The sequence below is a fragment of the Dasypus novemcinctus genome, chromosome 5 (genome assembly GCF_030445035.2).
Source record: "Dasypus novemcinctus isolate mDasNov1 chromosome 5, mDasNov1.1.hap2, whole genome shotgun sequence".
Taxonomy (NCBI): domain Eukaryota; kingdom Metazoa; phylum Chordata; class Mammalia; order Cingulata; family Dasypodidae; genus Dasypus; species Dasypus novemcinctus.
The window spans coordinates 120,407,280-120,430,134 of NC_080677.1; the positions used below are offsets into that span (position 1 = coordinate 120,407,280).

A 22,855-nucleotide genomic window follows, 5' to 3' on the forward strand; every position below is an offset into this window, starting at 1 on the left:
AGCGCCATTCCTGGGCAGGCTGCACTTTCTTTCGCGCTGGGCGGCTGTCCTTAGGGGCGCACTCCTTGCGCGTGCGGCTCCCCTACGCGGGGGACACCCCTGTGTGGCAGGGCACTCCTTGCGCGCATCAGCACTGCGCATGGGCCAGCTCCACACGGGTCAAGGAGGCCCAGGGTTTGAACCGAGGGCCTCCCATGTGGTAGACGGACGCCCTAACCACTGGGCCAAGTCCGTTTCCCTTGTTGAGCTTTCAAAGTATAAACCTTTTATTGCAGTCTGGTCTCTATTGTGCAGGTTAAAGGGAAGAAGTTTCAATGTTTAAGTAAAGAGTTTCTAGTTAACCACTCAAAAAGATGAATGATACATTTTTGCTAATGGATTATCCAAGTCATATATCTGTAGTTTTCAAACTAGGGTAAAGTATCTTTCAGTGAGGTTACATGAAGATTTTCCAAGAGGTATACAGTCAAGGTAGTTTTAAGGGAATTAATTTTCAAACCAACTGAAAGATAATGATCAACTATAGTTAGAATATCTAACTATAGTACACACTGTCCCAGGGTATAAAAAGTGCTGGGGCACTGAAGAGATATTTCCATATATTCCTACCTATTTAGTTGGTCTCTAAAGAATGGGTAATAAATACCTTTGCAAGCCCATAATTTCCAATTCTTTGCTTTCAACAAAATTAACTGAATTGTCAGCTGGCATAACATTTAAAAAAATTTTCATGACAAGTTACCACGTGATTTTTGGTATGTTATAGGAATGAGTTCAAATAATTGAATGATATCGTGTGCAGTAAAAAATTAACCTTGACTAAAGAGAGGTCTGGCCTCTGCCTTTAGCTCCTGGGAGGGAACTGTTAAACCCTTGGAATATCCTGATTATCTTGGTTTACTTAGGGGCCTTGGACCAAGCCAGATAATCCATCCCAACAATGTGATTTATGATGGGAGGAGAGTTTGGGTGACATAGTATCAGTTTGACCTATATAGGGGCTAGAAACTAAGGTAAGTTTACCTATGTGACTGAGGCCCAATAAAAACTCTCAACACCAAGGCAAAAGGGGGCGCTTCCGTGGCTGGCAATGCTTTGTGCTTATTGTCACACATTGTTTTTGGGAGATTTTAACAACATTCATGACTCAATAGGAGAGGACAACTAGAAACATGTGTGTATAACTCTCCTGGACTCTGCCTCATGAGTCTCTTCCTTTGGCTTACCTTTAATCTGTATTCTTTCGTTGTAATAAAGCATAATGTTGAATATAACAGGTTTCAGAGTTCTGTGAGTCTTTCTAGTAAACTACCAAGTATGTGGTTGGTCTTGGGTGCTCTTGGGGACTCCTAAACTCTGTATAGAGCTGTAACAAATCCTTCCTTTCCCATCTTACATATTTCTTTTTTTTTTTAAAGATTTATTTATTTAATCCCCCCCTCCCCCGGTTGTCTGTTCTCTGTGTCTATTTGTTGTGTCTTGTTTTTTTGTCCGCTTCTGTTGTCATCAGTGGCACGGGAAGTATGGGCGGCGCCATTCCTGGGCAGGCTGCACTTTCTTTTGCGCTGGGTGGCTCTCCTTACGGGGCGCACTCCTTGCACGTGGGGCTCCCCTACACGGGGGACACCCCTGTGTGGCAGGGCACTCCTTGCTCGCATCAGCACTGCGCATGGGCCAGCTCCACACGGGTCAAGGAGGCCCGGGGTTTGAACCGCGGACCTCCCATGTGGTAGACGGACGCCCTAACCACTGGGCCAAGTCCGTTTCCCCCATCTTACGTATTTCAACAAGATTTCTCAGTGCTTACTTCTATAAAACCAAAACAAGGAAAAGACTTATGCTAAACCTTAACTCATGCTAGGAAAATAATTTATCTACAGATATACAAATTAAAGAGAAAAGAAAAGCCCCATATTGTTCATTGATACATATTTTCAATTAAATTTTACCTTCTATGTTTCTATATATCAAAACGCAAGTTACTTTAATCATTCTTACACTAATAATTTAACAACAGCATAATTCAGAATTTATGTACATTTTTAATTGCAGGGATGTAACTTAGGTGATCCATGAAAGGCCTCAAAGCATAAAAATTTTATTGTAGGATAAATAGTTTAAAGAAAAAAAAAGAACCATGTAAAATTGGTGAAGAGCTTTTTTATTTTAAAAATGAGTGATGGGGGAAGCAGATGTGGCTCAAGCAATTGGGCTCCTGTCTATCATATAGGAGTCCAGGGTTTGATACGCAGGGCCTCCTGGTGAAGGCGAGCTGGCCTACATGGACTGCTGGCCCATGCAGGGTACTGCCCCGTGCAGGAGTGCTGCCCCGCACAGGAGTGCCAGCCAATGCGGAGAGCTAACACAGCAAGATAATGCAACAAAAAGAGACACAGAGGAGGGACAAAAGGAGACTTAGAAAAACCAGGGAGCTGAGGTGGTGTAAGAGAATGATCACCTCTCCCCCACTCCAGAAGGTCTCAGGATCAATTCCCGGAGCTGCCTAATGAGAATACCAGCAGACACAGAAGAATACACAGTGAATGGACACAGAGAGCAGACAATGGCAAGGAGAGCGGGGAGAAATATATAAATAAATCTTTAAAAAAAAATGAGTGATGGTAGGTGTTTTAGTTTCTTTGGCTGCTCAAGCAAACAATGCAATAGGTTGGCTTAAACATTGGGAATTTATTAGTTTATGGATTTGAGGATAGGAAAAAGTCCAAATTGAAGCATCTTCAAGGAGATTCTTTTTTCTTTCATTTTTCTCCTGCTTGAAAGTCATACTTTCTTTTTTATTGGCTAATCTTCTCTTGCCCTTGTTATTGATAAAATAGCTTTATATTTAATAGTTTAAATAAGGGAAGCAGACTTGGCCCTGTGGTTAGGGCGTCCGTCTACCACATGGGAGGTCTGCGGTTCAAACCCTGGGCCTCCTTGACTCGTGTGGAGCTGGCCCATGCGCAGTGCTGAGGTGCGCAAGGAGTGCTGTGCCACGCAGGGGGAGGCCCATGCACAAGGAGTTCGCCCCGTAAGAGAGCCGCCCAGGGCAAAAGAAAGTTCAGCCTACCCAGAAATGGCGCTGCACACATGGAGATACAAGGTAACGCAACAAAAAGAAACAGATTCCTGAGCCGCTGACAACAACAGAAGTGGACAAAGAACATGCAGCAATCAGACACAGAGAACAGACAACTGGGGCGGGAGAAGGGGAGAGAAATAAATAAATATTAAAGAAAAAGAAGTTTAAATAAGACTATCCAAGAGAGACAAATATACAAGGAAATCTAAAGGAACTGACACTGCTATTTTGCTAATGGCAGAATGGAAGGCAATTTTTTCTTGCCAAAGACTGGCATCCTGGGGCTGGCTGTTGATGATCCTTGGTCCTGGGTTCCTTTGTCACATGGCAATGCATATGGCAGCCTCTTCTGGCCTCTGCCTTCTCTTCTGGGTTCCAATGACCTTCTGCTTCTTTCCTCCCATTGCTTTCTCTCATTTGTCTGAATTTGATTCCACTTATAAAGGACTCCAGTAATAGGATTAAGACCACCCTAAGTTGGGCTGCACTTTAAATGAAGTAATTTCATCAAAAGAGCCTACTTAGGCAAGTGGATTTGGCTCAAGAGATTGGGCTCCCGCCTACCACATGGGAGGTCTGTGGTTCAGTTCCTGGTGCCTCTTAAAGAAGACAGCGGCAAGCTGACACAAGTGATACAACAAGAGACACATAAAGAAAAAAAAACGTAAAGAGGATACATCAAATCAGGGAGCAGAGGTTCCCAGTGCCTCCTAAAGAGGATGAGGAGGATGATAAGCTGGTATGATTGAAGGGTGTGGTGAGCTTTGCGATAAGATGATGCAACAAGAGACACAAGAGGAAAAACATAACGAGAGACATAACAAAGCAGGGAACAGAGGTGGGGAGGTGGCTTAAGTGATTAGGCTCCTCTCTCCCATATTGGAAGGTCCTGGGTTCTGTTCCTGACCTCCTAAAGAAACAAAGATGATGAACAGATATAGCAAGTGCACATAATGAAGAGGTAGGGAAAGAAAAATAAATAAAATAAATCCTTAAAAAAAAAAAAGATCCTACTTAAAATGGGTTCATACCCACAGGAAATGGATTAAGTTTGAGAACATGTTTTTTGGGGGTATATGACTCCAAACTATCATAGCAGGTATCAAATCAGTGTGATTTTTAGATTTTTTTTTTTTTAACTGTTGTCACCTCAGGAGGTAGTACTTCCTTTTTGCTTCCTTGGAGCTTCTTACTCCAAGGCCATGTTGGTTTTAGATTTTATTGGATACATTTAAAAGAGAGGTATAGTAGCTTTAGTTTAAAATGTTAATAGTTAGAATATACTGGAAATTACATTCTTCACTATTATTTCAACTTAAGATGAAAATTTTTGGATGTCAATTAAAAAATGTGCAAGGAGGTACACATAAATTTTTCAAAATTCTTTCAGGAGGAATGTGAGAAGAAAAAATTCAAAGACAGCTCTCTTACACGTTCATATTCCCCCCCAGAACTGAGTTAGTTTGCAGGGAACGAAGCAATAAATTTTCAATACATGTGTCCTCTGGATGCTGACTGAAGAAGTAGCAAGAAGGGAAGAGACAAAGTCTTTCCTGGATGTAATACATGGATAGAAGATTCAAGTTTGAAACTCTGGGACTGGTCATTCTTATTTTCAATCTACAGTCAGCACTATGCCATCTATCCTTTCAATCACTCTTATGTATTATCTGAATATATGTGTGCTTATCCTCAGCATCATCCTTACATTGTCCCAGCAGAACTGTAAACTTCGTTGAGAGCTGAGCCCATTTTATTCATCTCTGTATTCCTCTATATTCCAAGTGCTTTGCATATGGAAGGTATTGGGAAAAAAAATTTTACTAAAATAAAATAATCTGCCTATTGATAAGGCACTGCTACTTATCATTTCCTGTTTTCTGAGATTTTATTCGTAGAATAAATCTGTGAGGAAATGCAAACAGCCCATGGAGAGGTCCTTATGGAAAGGTCTCTATGGAGAATAAACGAGGCCCCTGGCTCTGGGTCTCGCTGAGCTTCTAGCTTCCAGCTAGCACCAAATGGTCAGGTATGTGAACCATTTTGAAAATGGATCTTTATAGTACCCAGTCAAGCTACCCTAGCCAATATGTGAAACTGAGAAAAACATTCCCCAATGAGAGCAGTGCAAATGTCAGATTCGTGATTTGTTTTAAGCAACTACTTTTTCAGTGGTCTTACATTACTAAGTTTTGGGTGGTTTGTTATGTAGCAGTAATAACTGGAAAACACTTGAAATAAAATATATGTTATTTTATTGTAAAAAGATATAGCACTTTTACTCCAACAAAAGAAAAAAAATTACTTAGAGTCAATATACCTAGTTCAAACAAGTATATTATATTTCCCAACCTCACAGAGAAGCTGCATGGAAGGAGAGAATTGGGTGGTTAAAGAGCAAAATGGAATGATGAAAAGGGGAAAAAAGAAAATGACAAAGCAATTTTTCAGGCTTTCAGCGTTAGGGTGAGTAAAGGTAAAAACATACTACTTTGCAAAGTAATGTAGCTCCCAAGGAGCTAAGAGACCTGTTTTAGGAAAGAATCAGAATTCTAGAACTGGAAGGAATTCTTTAGTTCACTCTCTTAATTTTATAACTGAAAAAAAGTTACAAATGCCTAGAAGTTATAAAATGCCAAGAAGTGGGTGAGTGCAGAACCCTGGGACACTTTTAAATCCATTTTTGGAGACAATAATACTAATTTCAATACTATATTTTTATTATTTTATTAAAAGAAACATACTTACTGATAAATGGATTTCATCCAGATTTTAGGTTTCTAAGTTTTTATTAATTTGTAGTATGTAGTATTTTGTAGTATTTATGATAAAACAACTAAAAATCAACTAAAATCCCTACTAATTCCTCCAGAAAAATAATATGTGCAGGAAAAGTAACACATGGCACAGGTGGTTATCCTGTACTGTTGAGTTCAATCAGACTATTAAAGGCAGAGCACAAGAAACATACAAATCAGAGCCAATCTAGCTACTCAGACTGCCATCATCACTTCAATAATCTCGGTGATCTAGATCAATCACAAGCACAGAACTGCAATGTTTCGATTATGTTCTTTAAGCTAGCATTTTGGTACACTCTGAATCTGAGTTTCATGCAGACTTAAAAACACCAGATCATCAGAACCCAAATAACATGTTGTTTTAATACTCAAAGCCAAAACCTCAACATTTTTAAAGCTACGAAGTATTTAGAAAGACCAAACTACTGAAAAATTAGTGTCATGCTGTGAATTGGGCAGAAATATAGTTATAATTTTTAAATCCTCAAAATTTAGAATCAAGACCAGTAAGAGCCATATGGTCATTCAATAAGAATATACAAAGTACATGACAAATCAGATTACTAGTTCTCTAATATCACATAATAGTTGAAACTTTTAGTGAGAAAACCATTTAAAGCTATCACCAAAAAGACTGAGAGGTGCACTATTGACCAAAACAAAACAAGTGCACAGACATACCATTTAAATGAACACATTTATAAACAAAAGGTATCATATTTCATTAGGTTGGGAGGTTATGATGAAACCCATAAAAAGTTCATACTTTTTAAAAAAAGTTCTTAGGTTTGATGACCCTCAGTGCTGGCATGTATCAGAATCACCTGGGAAACTTATTTAAAAATCCAAGTACTTGTGCCCCACCCCACTGAACCAGAATCTGCTCCAGCATCTTGTTTTTTTTTTTTTTTAATAAAGTTACCTGGACTGGGGATTGAAACTGGCACCTTGTATGTGGGAGGCCGGTACTCAACCACTCAGCCACACTGACTCCCTTGTGTTGGTTTTTTCATTTGTTTGCTTGTTGTGTTTGTTTTTTAGGAGGCACCAGCAACCAAACCTATCACCTGCCATGTGGGAGGCAGGTGCTCAACTGTTTGAGCCACATCTCCCAGTATTTCCATTTTTAAAACAAATTCCCCAGGTGATTCTGATGCACACGAGTATAAATCTATATTTTTCTTGAATATTTAATCCCAGTTTCTATGTTCAACTATTGTTTTCTATTATATTAACAGTGAAATTACAATATCTTCTTTCTCATGCTCTCTCTCTATATGTATACATGTTTAGTGTTGAGGTATATAAGGTAATTTCAGTAAAGTCAATTCATGTTTCTTGGCCTGCTTTAAAAACCTAAGTAAAGGGAAGCAGACTTGACCCAATGGATAGGGCGTCCACCTACCACATGGGAGGTCCTCAGTTCAAACCCCAGGCCTCCTTGACCCGTGTGAAGCTGGCCCATGCGTAGTGTTGATGTGTGCAAGGAGTGCCATGCCACGCAGGGGAGCCCTACGTGCAGGGAGTGTGCCCCATAAGGAGAGCTGCTCAGCGTGAAAGAAAGTGCAGCCTGCCCAAGAACGGCACCGCCCACACAGAGAGCTGACACAACAAGAAGACACAAGAAAAAGAAACACAGATTCCCGGTGCTGCTGATAAGGATAGAAGCGGTCACAGTAGAACACACAGCGAATGGACATAGAGAGCAGACAACTGGGGTAAGGGTGGGGGAGGGGAGAGAAATAAATAAAAAATAAATCTGAAAAAAAAAAAAAAAGCCTAAGTAAATTTATTGTGGCTGGGACAGAGAAAGCAAAAAGTTGCATAGATTATGTAGTACTTTCTGGAAGGTAAGGGATAAGGATCAGGAACTTAGGAAAACGAGAAGTAAAAAATTACCCTCCTACTACAATTCTCATCATAAAAGAATCAAAGCATGATGTGACATTCCTTCTATTTACCCGATTAAAAAAATTTAAAAATCATAAAATTAAAAAAAATATAGAGAGAAATCTTAATAATTTTAACAATAATTAGATATAAAGAAGTTCATTGCAGAGTACCTGCTCTGATAACACAAACTGTGATAAAAAGTATAAAGCCCAGATGCTTTAGTAGAGCTGATTCTTCTAACTGCTCTGTGGTCAAGAAACCTCAAACATATCCATTGGTGTATTTCTAGTTTTTAGTAAGAAAATCAAGACTTTTACTCCATTTGTTACATTTAAGACTGATATTTCAATAAAAGGCTTAATGTGTGGTTCTTATTGCCTAAAGTACCCAGAAAAGGGGAAGCAGCTGTGGCTCAATCAGTTGGGCTCCTGTCTACCATATGGGAGGCCCTGGGTTTGTGTCCCAGGGCCTCCTTGTGAAGGCAGGCTGTCTCATGCACCACAGAGAGCTGGCACAGCAAGATGACACAGCAAAGGGAGACAAGCAGAAAAAACATGCAGCAAATGGACAGAGAGAAGAGACAGCAAAGAATGGAACAAGCCACAAGGGGGGGGGGGGGGGAAATAAAAAAAAAAAAAAGAAACCTCATAAAATACTCAGATTTCTAAAACTGGTAACAAAGATAAAGAGATCTTATTCTTCAGGTTTACCTAGGATTCAGCAGTTCTCTTCTACAACTAATTGGAGCCTTTATACAAATAGTAAATAAACCACAAGGGATGGTATATAATTACCTGGTCCCTGTTGTTGATGTTTGAATAAGGTAACTGTCCAGTCATCAATTCATACAAAACAATTCCAAATGCATACACATCTGACTGAAAGCTATATGGGTTTTTATCTTGCATTCTGATTACTTCTGGTGCCTGTTAGAACATAAAAAGAAAAATATTCTAGTTTATTCTTCACTTCAACTAAATAAAGACAAAAAAAAGTTATAATTCCCAGAGAGATGCTTTTATCATCTAAACTATAATCCATTTTTTAATAAATGGTCAAAGAAATAAAACTTAAGAAAAAACCTCCTTGCTCTGCAACCTCTAAGAGGTGTAGTATTAGCTGAAATTCTATAATGCATTACTAAAATTTTATATTTTTATTTATCAGTCACCCTTCTTTCTACACAAAACTTCTTCACTACCATTTGAGTTATTTTCACAACTTTACCCCACATTAAGGATCAGTTCCCATTTCCCATTTCTGATTCAGCAAAGAATTACTAGATGTGTGGTTACAGATGCTTGGAAGCAGCACAGCTACTATAGTAACTGACTTAGAATTTTAGATTTCCTGTTAGTACAATGATTCTCCTCATCTCAGTTTAGGCAATAATGCCGGAATTTCATGACTGATAAACTCAAATCCCTTTCCTGCCTCTAAACATGGTATAAACATGCCGTGGAGGCCTTCTTAACAGATGCAACCAACAGCAGGCAGTTTTAGTAGAAGATTATAGTATAAAAAGTCTTTTGTCTGCTGCTTCTTGGGCAAAGATACAAACCAAATCATATATACTATATTTTACACATTTTAATCATCACTATATTCTACAATTAGATTTCTTATTGACTGTTTATATGAAATACAATAAATGGTTGGTTAAATATTAACTTAAAAGATAGCCTCTTTCACCTTGCATTGCCAGTACTGTTTCATGTGAAAGGAACCTGAGAAATTACACGATATTAATAACAACTTTGTGAAAACATCAGTTTGATACTGAAATCAGGACTAACTCTAAAAATGGCTTAAAGACTTAGGGCAAGATTCCTGGTCATTGATCTGGGCAAGCCATAAGGAGAGGCAATAATGGCATGCAACCTCAGCTGCAAATCACAATCACCTGTGAAGCCTTTAAACCCCTCAGTGCTTAGAATACAGATCAATTACCTAATGTTAAGAATCTCTAGGGGTGAGACCCATGCACTGCTATTCTGTAAAGCTTTCCAGATGATTCTAGTGTACAACCAGGGTTGAGAACTACTGATGGAAGATCTGTGGAAGATCCCAATGAAAGTGAAAGTGTGGGGAGTGGAGGAGAATGTGGTATATACATGCTTTTGTCATATACTGTGTTGACAGTTGCTTCTAATAATACTTCCTTTAATATGAGATGAAGAACAGTACAAAATAAATCACATGCAACTATGATATAATGAACAAGTTAGAATAATCAGAGGCTGGGTATGATACAGAAATAATTGTTAAAGCTGAAACACAATTTTCTGTGAGGGACTGAATAATAAATCATTTGAAGAACTGTCTTTTTAAAATGTAGTTTTTCCTCATTGTTGTTGATGTCTACAGAAAAAGGTACATGTCACCTATTTATAAGAAATGTATGACTGATCCTCGATTAGCTGAGCAATTTAATTTATAAAAACTTTTCACAAAGGATTCTTTCTTCTCTAAAATATAAATAAAATGAAGTTGAGAAGACCATTGTAAATAATTCAGTGGACCACATAACCTTAATTTTGATCAAACTCTTCTTTCCTAAACTATGGATGTTACATATTTGTTTCTGAAGGCAACCTAGAAGGGTTTCACATTATTATTACTCAACAATAATGTGCATTACTGACTATTCTCTTGTCTTAAAACTCAGATTTGTAAAGGATGACCTATCTACCCAGGTATAAATGAAAAAGAAAATAGAATATAAAACTTGATGTATAATAATCTAAGTGTACAAATGACAGTTTTTCAAGTAGGACAAACCTGGAGACTTGACTGTGCCTAACTTTCTCACCTTAGTTAAAATAAACACATCTTTAAAACATGTGACAACTGTTTCTTCATAATTTGGGGTTTTGCAATTTCAGCACTTAAAAATCTGTTCCCTTCCCCACTTCTTAGGACACATTGCCATCTTTGTTACAAGGTGTGTGCCTTAAAGTTGCTGAGATATAGATTACAACTATTAATTAGCCTCTCCTTAATTATTAAAAGTTAGATATCTATGTTAAAGAATAAAAAAGAATCTAGGTAGCTGCAATTATGAATCAGAACTAAAAGTGGTACTAGAAAGCCACTAGTGCAATTCAGTATTTCACAGATGCAGAGTCTTAGAGGAGGTAAAGAAACTTGCAAGTTACTGGCCAAAGAACATACTAGAATACAGACCTCCTAAGTCCCAATGTTCCCACTTCCACCTTGCCACTGATCCCAGTTCCATTTATTGTTGTAAGTAATCATAGCTTTATTCAACCCCAGGCTTCTCTTGACTATGAATCCTACCTTGTAATTCCCTTCTTGGAGACTGCAACATATGCTCAGGGAAATCAGGCACAAGTGGCTTCAAAAGCCCTTGCAACTTTTCTGTTTCCATCAGGGTGTCCCAAAAGTCTTAGGGCAGATTAAATTATCTAAAGCTTAAAACTGCACTAAGACTTTTGGGACACCTGTATTTAGCTTAGAGCAGTGGTTCTCAAACTCTTTGTTCTCAGGACTCCTTTCTACTCTTACAAATTATTGAGGACCCCAAAGAGCTTTTCTTTATGTGGGCTCTATATATGTGAATATTTGGCATATTAAAACTTTAATTAAGAAACTGGTAAAATATTTAATTCATTTAAGTAATAAAAATAAGTAATAATAAACCATTACATGTTAACACATCACCCATTTTTTCAATAAAAAATAATGACATTAAAAAAAAAGATTAGTGAGATTCTCTTCACTGTCTGGCCTGCTCAATTCTCACATTCACTCTTACATTCAATCTACTGCAGCATGTTTTTTGGCTGAAGGATATGAAGTAAATCTGGCCTCACACAGGGAAGAACTTGTGTACCCTTTGAAAGGGCTTTAGGGACTTCCACAAGTACTCAAACCATACTTTAAGAACCAATGACTTAGGGGCCAATTCTTATGATTGCCCTTTTCATGGCCTGCTAAACTAACTCCACCAAAGTTTGAGTTCCCTTCTTTCAGAACTTCTCTTTCTGCTTCTCCACAAAGCAGATATAGGAATAAAGAAAGAGAAAGGAAGAGTTATGCAGGGCAGCATAAGGCTGACAGTGTTAAAAATTTCTCTTTCTGTCTTTCCTCTCCCACCTCCCCCATCCATAATTGTAAGATTCCTATAGTACAAAAAAAGTAACTTTCCAATTTAGACTTAAGATTGTGAAATAGCATCTATCTTAAAAGAATAGTTCTCTTAGCAAAACTTTAAAAATAAAGACTACAGATCACACCTGCCTTAAATTAAATACCAGCTTTTTTAAAACAAGTTACACAGAACATTTTGGACACAAAATATTTTAAACAGACAATTCTGAATAAAATTTAAAGTGTTTATAAAGTATTTTTTTTTGAAATATACTTAAACTGGCTTCATAATATAAAGAAAAAAGTTAAAATCTACATAAAAAGATCACCACTGATTTTTGTGAATATTGGGAACTATGAAAATGCTATAGTTGAAAAGTTCAGTGACTCTCTAGTAACTCAGCAGCATCTCAGGGTCCAAAACTTTAATTAATGGAGAAATAGCCTCAATTCTTACCATCCACAAAATGGATCCAGACAACTGTTCAAATTGATGGGACCCACTCCATCGAGATTTCACTGTGGCTAAGCCAAAATCACCTATTTTTACTGTGAGGTCTTCATGAAGAAATATATCTGAGATATTGTAAGTAAAGGAAAACAATAGCTCTCATTTTCCTATCAGAGCAAGCATTATGAAAATTTTAGGTAAGAGATCTAATTTCTATAATTTTGTATTCTTTTAAAAAGTATAGTATTTCATATTTCCTCTTAAAGTTAATAAGCGTTTTAAAAATAATTAGTTTTATTTAGTCTATGACCTGCTTTCAAGATTTTTAGGGGAGCAGATATGGCTCAAGTGGTTGAATGCATGCTTCCCAGATGGGAGGTCCCGGGTTCTGTTCTGGTGCCTCCTGAAAAAACAAAACAAAAAACAAACAAGCAAGTAAAACAAACAAAGAAAAAACCAACTCAGGAAAGCCATCGAGGCTCAGGGATTGAGCGCCAGCTTTCCATGTATGAGGTCTCAGGTACCCAGGACCTCAAACAAAAAAAAAAAAAAAAAAAAAAGGAAAAGATTTTAGGACTTATAAATGTCCTAGGATGAGGTGAGATTGCTGTCCTAATACCCTGAAACTTCCCTTAAGATTTTAGTAACATGGACCCAAATATCTTTTTTGGTATTGCTGGAAAGCTGGAAAGGCCCTTCAATGGAATGAAGCTGTTGGCAGACAGGATTTTAGTCTGGGCTTAACAAAGAAGGAGGGAAATTCTGTTTTTCTCACCTCTAGTGTTTTATAATTTAGAGCCTTCCATTATATCTCAATTAATTACTGTGCAAGATCAGTGGGCTAAAGTCAGATATTAGTAGAGAGCTACTAAACTATCAGTTTGATAGTGCTGATACAGAACATAAACAAACAATAAAAATTTCTACTATTATAAAGATTTTTAATAGATTTCTTGTAATGCTCACTCATTCAGAAACCAAAAGCAGGTTGTAGCATCCTGTTCTACTAGACGCTCATGCAAACCCATTTATTAATTCTCTTTACATTGAACTTAGCATGAAAACTGTTTTACAGAGTGTGAAGACAAAATGCAGAAGAAAAAATCAGGATGTTTTCAAACTTCGCAGACAAATTTCAGGAAGGATACTATTACTCTTGAGGTCTCTGTGGATGATTGACTTGGCGTGTAAGTAACTGAAAAACAAAACATCATTTTAACCTGAGTAGGGGAAGGACTCTGACCTCAAAATCTACAGAACATATTTAGGGGTGTAAAGACTTAATTATTTAGAATCATGATACAATTGCAAACTGTTGAAAAGCAGTTACATTGTGATAACCCTTTAAGATAAATACTACAATAGTCCATAAATGAATTCAGGGTTATAGGAACATATTACTATTACTATACAGCCAGAAATCTTGTTTTCTATTAAATGACTTTGCTTTATCTTAAATTTTCCAATACAAACCTTTCATTCCAGTCAAGCCTATTTATCCATGTCCTTTCAATATACCTTGATATTTGATCCCACTTCTGTGTTCAAGGCTTCCCTCCCACATCCATCCCCCAAATCAGCTTTCACTCTATTCTCCACCCATTCATATCCATCTTTTAAGATTGAACACAAATTCAAACTCCTGAGTGAAGCTTTCCCATTCAACTAACCTAAGTGAAAATGATCATTCACTGTTTCACTCTTGTAGTAATTATTGTAACACTAGTTTGATTCATGGATTTTTCCCATGCCTATGTTCACTTTTTATTTAGGATGTAAACTCTCCTAGAAGTTTTACTGAGAAATTAAAAGCAGTTTTTTAAAGGTATTATATATTCTTAAATATCTTCTTAAAGCTAGTGGGGTACAAACTTCCTGCAATTTTAAAGTCAATGGCAAGTTTTAAGTCATCTGTCATCTCTAAAAACTGTTTTAGTTCAATTCACTGAGGTAAAAATCTAGTTTCTTTCTGTTTATCCCCAGTGCCCAGTATAGTGGCTGGCATGTGGTAAGCATTCAATATATGTTTGTTGAACTGACAATGAGATTTATATAATGTCTTTGATGTCTTTATACATTTGACAATGACCGTTAGGAAATAAGTTTTGCATTACAATGAGAATTTAAAATCTAAATGGTATAATAAAAATTATATAATGAACATTGTTAAAAATGGAAGATTTGGAAATAACCTGAGTGCACCATTCACACTTTCTCATCTTCATTTAAACTTCCTCACTCTTCCAGAGATTAAGATTGTGAAATTATTTTTTCAGTTTAAGTTACTGTTTTTCCAAAGTAACTCCTTTTCCTCCAATTAGTCTCTCACATCACACTGTTTATTTACTTTATAGTATTTAACACAATCTAAAATTATCTTGTCATGATTCTAAACCCAGTGTTCTACATACTGTCATCCTTTTATTAAAAGAAAAGGTAATATCAGCCAGAGGCCTCATTTGCTTAAAAAGTTCAGCAGTGATAAAGGTAAAAATCAAAAGCTTTTTACAGATAGGGGAATTCTGTTTTGAGTGATAAAAAGTTTTGATAATGGATGGTAGCTGCACAACACATTATAAATGTAATTAATGCCACTGAATTGTATGCTTAAAATGGCTAAAATGGTAAATTTTATATTATATATGTTATCACAACAGTAATAAGACAGGGAGACCTTTTCTCCATTTGAAAGAAAGGAAGTTGGTGTTGATGGTCGAACTAGGTCCTTTAGTCAGAGAGACCTGGGATTGAGTGCACAGCAAAGGTGTTGGTCTTTGAAAAGAGGTTCTTTGAATCCTCTGAGATTAAAAACACAAATGGGCAGTACGTATGAAAATGTGAAGGCATGATGAGTTTAAAAGAAGGGAAGATAAAGACATTCTCAATGGATGGAGTCAATCTTTTCAACAAGTGTGATGCAAAAAAAATACAGCAAGACTAAGGTAGATAAAAATGTAACTGGAGGATTGAAGAGAGAAAATTTCTGACCACTAAAGTATTAGATAATTAACAAGATAAAACTATAATTGCTGAGTTAGTGATATAACCATAATAGAAGCTGGATAACATAAATCTATCACGGGCCAAAGCTGTATACCTGCAATGTGAAATAACAATTTACACTTGGGTAATCCTAATATTCAAATTGCTTTCCTAATTTTTATCTCATTTAATTCTCTGTCCATAAAATTTCTGTATCAAAATCAGCAAACATTCAAGTCTATAGTGGAAGGCTGGAAGGAAAAGGGACTCAATTTTCTCAGCTGTTAAAATGGGATGAGTATCATATCCTATAATATAATGTAATGTTATATATAAAATGATATAATAACAATATAATGCTTCAAAGTAGGTAACTACTTTAAATTAATTCTATATAAGCTGACACTAAAATATGATTCCCTAAGCACCAAGCAGTTATAGTGGAAGATGCCAAAAAAGACAACTGGTTGAGGGTAGGGAAGGGAACAAGAATAAATCAGCTCTATTTTGCTACAGATGATACAGATGTCTATCCACTATTTAGGACCAATTAGATTGCTCTGCCCTCTTACCTTTTAAGGTGTTAAGGAGAGCCTTACAGGTTTACCAAGGTACTAGGAAATAATAAACACGCTATCAACCAAATGAACATCACATTGTCTTGATAGGCTTCTCTTAGGAGTCTTCTTTCTTGAAGAGTCTACCCACAAAATCATTTAATCTTGAAGCTGAGAAATCATCTACTAAAATTTATTCTCTACACTACTTCTTTCAAGTTTGGATCCAAGATTCAGTTTTTTTTCAACATTCTTTTTAGAGCATAACACGATGTCCTGAGTTAAATACAACACTCTAGATTTTACCTAATATAATCTAGAGTGAGATTCTCATCTTCAATTAGCTATTATTGTGATTTCTGAGGCAGCAAGAGTCAATCTGCCTACTCCTTTTAAGATTATATCCAATTACAACCCTTAGAGAGTTGTTCTTTTTCCAATGCTACGATTAAACATGTTCTTCGTCCTACATGTATATTAATTTTTGTGTATTGCTCCCTGTTAAATTCTATTTGCAAACATGGCTTATAATTCTACCTTATTAAAATTTTAGTTTTAATTTAAAAATAAGTTAAAAAAAAAAATCAGTATGCCAATGATGTCTTCATCTAAGTTATATGTAAATATGCTTTCAAATTCAAGAGGAATGAGGACGAAAATCTCTTCCTTCCAACTTGGTATCTTCATGTATGATCAACTGAACCAGTTATGAATCTAGTTAAATTCTGTCATTCAGATTACATCTCTCAATCTTATCCTCAATAATGTAAGAGAGATCTACTATTTTCTATCATTTTCAACTATTTCTAAAATCACAGAACTGTCATACTTAAGATATTTGCATTTCAGTCCACTTTCATCTAATACACAATTGCACAAAAAAGTTTAGACATAAGGCAGCAAGCTGAATCTTTTCTCACATACCTGGTCACCTGTGGAGAATTTAGGAGCTTCCTGGCCCATTAATAGTGTTATCATAGATGATATTCTATCCAATCACGGTTTCAAATTACAGTCTCCCTTCTCCTTTGACAGAGCGCTGCCCATTCCCTCCTCAGTCACAACGTGAAAAGTGAGCAAGATCGAAGGAAATGACATTCAACTACTCTTAATGTAGTCAGTAATCATTTGTCACTTTAAAAATAATTAAAATCTCCAATATGTGGAGCTCATACATTTTTTGGTTATCCTCCGTAGTGGCCTAAATTGTTCATGTATTTTTCAATTGCATTTGCTTTTTAAAAATCAAATTTATTGGGGCATAATCTATATGCCATTTAAGCACTCATTTCTTTTCAAGCACCCATTTTTAATGAACAGTTTTGGCAAATTTATGAATCTGTGTAATGACCAAGTACAGTTAAGATATAGAATATCCATCACCCACAAATGTTCCTTCATATATTTTTGCAATTAGTAACACCCCAACCACCAGAGTCGGGCAACCAATGATAATGTTTTCTGTCACTGTAGATTAGTTTTGCCTTCTCTAGAATTCTATATAAATAGAATCATGTAATAGACACTCATTTATGTCTGGCTTCTTTTGTTTGGCATAATGATTCTGAGATGAACATGTTTGCTACATTTAGTGTTACAATGTATGGCTAGATCACAATTTATCCATTCACCTGTTGGACATTTGGGTTGTTCCTAGTTTTGGGCAATTATAAATAAGATATTATAAACATTCATGTACAAGTCTTTGTGTAGACCTGTATTTTCATTTACTTTGGATAAAGAAAATTAGAATTACTCATATTATATTTAATATACACTTAATATTAAATATTAAAAGAAACTGCCCAACTATCTCTCAACATGGTTGTACTATTTAAATCCCCACCTGTAATATATGAGCATTCCAGTAGCTCCACATCCTTGCCAATACTTGGTATTGTTGGGTTTTTGGTTACAGCCATTCTGATGGGTGTGTAGTGGTATCTTATTGTGGTTTTAATTGGTTAGTCCATAATGTGTAATGATTTTCAACACCTTTACATGTGCTTATTTGCCATCCAGATATCCTTTTAAATAAAGTGTTCAATCTTTCACCAATTTGTTTATTGGGTGGTTTCCCTTATTATGGAATTTTGAGTTCTTCTTATGCTTTCAACAAAAATATTTTATCATATAATGTGTTTTACAAATATTTTCTCCAAACTTATGGCTTATCTTTTCATTTTCTTAGTAGTGTCTTTCAAATTTATTTATTTTTTCTTTTATGGTCGTTGCTTTTTGTGTTCAAAGAAATCTTTGCCTACCTTCAGGTTACAAATATTTTCTCCTATGTTTCTTTTTTCCCCATGAATTGCCTTGGCACCTTGGTCAAAAAACAAAAACAAAAACAAAAACAAAACAAAACAAAAACCCACTGACTACAGATATATGGAATTATTTCTGGGCTTTCTATTCTGTTTCACTGAATATAAATCTATCCTTATGCCAATACCACACTTATTTTTTTTAATTTTTATTTACTTTTCCCTTCCCCACCCTCCCCCCTAGTTGTCTGCTCTCTGTGTCCATTCACTGTGTGTTCTTCTGTGTCCACTTATATTTTGTCAGCAGCACTGGGAATCTGTGTCTCTTTTTGTTGTGTCATCTTGCTGCATCAGCCCTCCATGTGCGTGGTGCCACTCCTGGGCAGGCTGCACTTTTTTCGCACTGGGCAGCTCTCCTTATGGGGGTGCACTAATGTGTGTGGGGCTCCTCTACACGGGGGACAAACGTGCATGGCACGGCACTCCTTGCGTGCACTAGCACTGTGCGTGGGCCAGCTCATCACACGGGTCAGGAGGCCCTGGGTTTGAACCCTGCACCTCCCATGTGGTAGGCGGATGCTCTATCTGTTGAGCCAAATTCGCTTCCCCACACTGTCTTGATTACTGTGGCTTTATAGTGTGTTTTGAAATCTCACAATATAAGTCCTTTATTTTGTTCTTTTTCAAAATTGTTTTTGTTATTCTAAATTCTTTGCATGTCTATATAAATTTTAGAATCAACTTGTCTATTTCTACGAAAATGCTTGCTGGGATTTTGTCTGGGATTGCACTGAATCTACAGATCAATTTGGGAAGAACAGATGTCTTAATAATATTGAGTCTTCCAATCTATGAACATATTTATACTTTTCTGTTTCCTAGCTAGGACTTGCATTAGGAAGGACACTGATGTCTCTTTGGAAAATACTGTATTGATAAAATACCAAAAACTATGCTATTCTCTTTTTAAAAAATATTTTAAACAGTCACAAGTCCAAACTCATAAAATTAGGAACATGGTATCTGTTTATTTACAAGAGCAAGGTAACTCAATTTGGGGAAGTATCTTATCAACAAATATGGTTGGAACAAGTGGTTATCCATGAGTCAAAAAAAACCCTCAACCCTTCCTTTGTATCAGACACAAAAATTAACTTGAAATGAAGACCTAAAACCAAAAGCTAAAACTATAAAACTTCTATTAAAAAAACAAAACAAAACTAGAATTACTACCTTATATAGCATTTTAAAGCTTTCAGAATATATTTGGAAGAATTTCTTCATTTGGTTTCATAACTTTTGTAGGCAGGGACAAAGGGAATAATTTCAATTATGCAGATGGGAAAAGCAGAGCCCAGAGGAATTAAAAATGGCATTACCATAGAGGCATAGTGGAAAGGGCCTGGGTTTTGAGCCCACAGATCTGGGTTCAATTTCAACTAAGTCACTTACTAGCTATATGACCTTAGATACATTTCATAACCTCATTAAGCTTTTTATAGATTCCTAATCTATAAAATGGAGATAATAATGATATAATCGGACTTAAGTTTTAACAGCATCACTCTGGCTGCTGTTTGAGAATACACTGCAGGTGGGCAAGGGTGTAAGCGGGTAGATGGGCAATAATCCAGGCAAAAGATAATGGCGATTGCAGAGTAGGTAATGAAAAGCTGCAAGATTCTAGATATGTGTTAAAGATAGAGCCAACAGGAGTTGATGATAGATTGGTTATGCGGTGGCTAGAAGAGAGGATGAGTCAAGGGTCACTACAAAATGTCAGACACAGGGAGCAGATGTGGCTCAAGAGGTTGAGTGCCCACCTCCCACATGGAAGGTCCTGGATTCAGTTTCTGGTGCCTCCTGAAAAAAAACCAAACAAACAACAAGCAAAAAACAAATGAAAAAACCAACTTGGGGAAACTAATGTGGCTCAATGGTTGAGCACTAGCTTCCCACATCCAAGATCCCAGGTTAATTCCTGGCTCCTGGTACCTCAAAAAAAAGCCAGACTGGGAAGCAGACTTGACCCACTGGATAGGGCATCCGCCTATCACATGGGAGGTCCACAGTTCAAACCCAGGGCCTCCTTGACCCATGTGGAGCTGGTCCATGTGCAGTGCTGATGTGCACAGAGTACAATGCCCCACAGGGGTGTCCCCTGTGTAGGGGAGCCCCACACGCAAGGGGTGTGCCCTGTAAGGAAAGCCACCCAGTGCGAAAGAAAGTTCAGCCTGCCCAGGAGTGGCATTGCACAGAGAGCTGAAACAGCAAGATGACACAACAAAAAGAGACACAGATTCCCGGTGCTGCCGACAAGGATAGAAGCCATCACAGAAGAACACACAGTGAATGGACACAGAACAGACAACTGGGGCAGGAGGGAAGGGGAGAGAAATAAATAAAAATAAATCTTAAAAAAAAAAGAAAAGCCAGACATATGCAGCAGTAAGAACAGAGCGGCCAGTTACTGAGATGAAAAGCAATGTAGGAAGATGAGGCTTGAGGAAAATATCAGGAGCAGAGCTGTAGACATATTAGATCAAGATATACATTTGACAATCAAGTGGAGATGTTGATTAGGCAGTTGTATGGGAGAGTCTGGAGCACAGAGGAAATGAATTGGCTGGAGACTGGCTTAGAAATGGTATTTAAAGCCATAAGACTGAATGAGATCTCCAAGGGAGTATAGAGCTCCCTGGAGTATTCCAACACTTAGAGAGGTCAGGAAGTTGAGGAAGAACCAGCTGAGAAGAGACAGAAAGTGAGCAGAGGAAACCCGGGAGAATATGCTTTGAAGTAGCACTTCTCAAACTTTTAATGTGCACAGGAATCATCTGAGAACCTTGTTAAAACATAGACTGCAATTCAGGAGATCTGGAGTCAGGCCTAAAATTCTGTATTTCTAAAAAGCTACCTGGTGGTATAGATATTGTTCAGACCATATTTTGAGTAGCAAGGGTTTAAAATGGATTTCATGAAGAAGGATGTGATCAGCTACATCATATGCTTCTGATAGGTCAAATAAATTGAGGACTGAGAATTTAATCATTGGGTCTAGCAACATGGAAGCCATGAGTAACCTCACTGAGATTTCAGTGGAGTGGTGGGAGCAAAACCCTGATGAGTGTTACAAAAGAAAAAGGGGGAAAGGAGAGTAAATGGAGAGCGTGACTACCAACAATTCTTTTAAGAAGTTTTACTGGAAAGGAAAGGAGAAGGTGATAGCTGGAGAGGGAAGTGGGAGGCAAGGGAGGGTCCCCCACAACCATAAAAAAAAAAAAGATCTATCTATCTATCTATCTATCTATCTATCTATCTATCTATCTATCTATCTATCTCCCCTCCCCCGCAGTTGTCTGCTTTCTGTGTCCATTCGCCTTGTGCTCTTCCGTGACCCCTCCCATTCTTATCAGCGGCACCAGGAATCTGTGTTTCTTATTGTCACGTTGTCTTGTTGTGTCAGCTCTCCGTGTGTGTGGCGCCACTCCTGGGCAGGCTGCACCTTCTTTCACACTGGGTGGCTCTCCATGCGGGGTGCACTCCTTGCGCATGGGGCTCCCCTATGCGGGGGACGCCCCTGCGGGGCAAGGCACTCCTTGCGCGCATCAGCACTGCACGTGGGCCAGCTCCACACTGGTCAAGGAGGAGCGGAGTTTGAACTGTGGACCTCCCATGTTGGTAGACGGACGCACTATCCACTGGGCCAAGTCCACTTCCTCACAACTTTTTATTATAAAAATATTTAAGTGTACATATAAAGTTGAAAGAATAATCCAATGAACACCCATATACCCTCCACTTAAGATTCAAGAATTGTAAACATTCTGCCAAACGTGCATTATAAAAAAATGAACAAGACAGGAGAAATACTCAAAAGTTATTTGTGAGTACAGGAAAGGGGATAGGATGTAGTGCATTAGTGAAGGGGTTGGCTTTTACTCTTAGGGATAAGGCAGAAAAGCTGACACGAATGCAGGTGGATGGGTAGATGTTGTGGTGCATAAAAGAGTGAGCAAAGTCTTCAGCTGAAAGTGTTGAAGAAAAGGTGTTAGAGGTTGAAGACAAAGGAGATATGACATAATGTCTAGGAGAAGGGAAGACTGCATGAACTAGGGAAACAAAAGTTGATTGATATATGACATTAGCAGCCCACTTGAGGTTGTTGAAAGGATTAAATAAATTGGTGTAATGGTTAAGGGAATGGATTTTGGAGCCAGAGTACCTTGGGTAAGGTATTGACCTTTCAGGTTTCTTCATCAGTAAGATGAAGGATAGTACTGGTCTCTACCTCACAGGATTGTTGAAGGTTAAATGAGTTAGTGTATTTAAAGTACCCTGAACAATGTCTGGCACACATTAAGCATTATAAAGTTGCTAAATAAATAAATGAATATATTACTGTATGCAAATAGCCACAGAATAGTTAGTATAAAAAATATGGGGGAGGGGTAGTGGATGTGGCTCAAGTGATTGGGCTCCTGCCTACCACATGGGGGGGGGGGGGATCCTGGGTTTGGTTCCCGGGGCCTTCTGGTGAAGGCAAGCTGGCCTGCACTGTAAGCTGACACAACAAAAAAGAGACAAAGAGGAAAGACAATGAGAAACACAACAAACCAGGGAGCTGAGGTGGACCACAACAGAGGTTCCACTATTGGTTCCCAGTGCCTCCTAAAGAGAAGACGAGAAGAGAAGACAAGCAGATGCAGAAG

At 37.6% G+C, this 22,855-nt stretch overlaps 1 protein-coding gene across 1 annotated transcript in view; it reads right to left on the reverse strand.

The window, feature by feature from the left end:
- BRAF (B-Raf proto-oncogene, serine/threonine kinase) overlaps nucleotides 1–22,855 on the reverse strand; it is a 169,387-nt gene that overhangs the window by 11,466 nt on the left and 135,066 nt on the right. The window contains exons 14-16 of the mRNA XM_012522922.4: nucleotides 13,489–13,535; nucleotides 12,347–12,465; nucleotides 8,571–8,702 (exon numbers count right to left, since the gene is read on the reverse strand). Of these exons, the coding sequence (XP_012378376.2) occupies nucleotides 8,571–8,702; nucleotides 12,347–12,465; nucleotides 13,489–13,535 (298 nt within the window). The remainder of the gene's footprint in view (nucleotides 1–8,570; nucleotides 8,703–12,346; nucleotides 12,466–13,488; nucleotides 13,536–22,855) is intronic.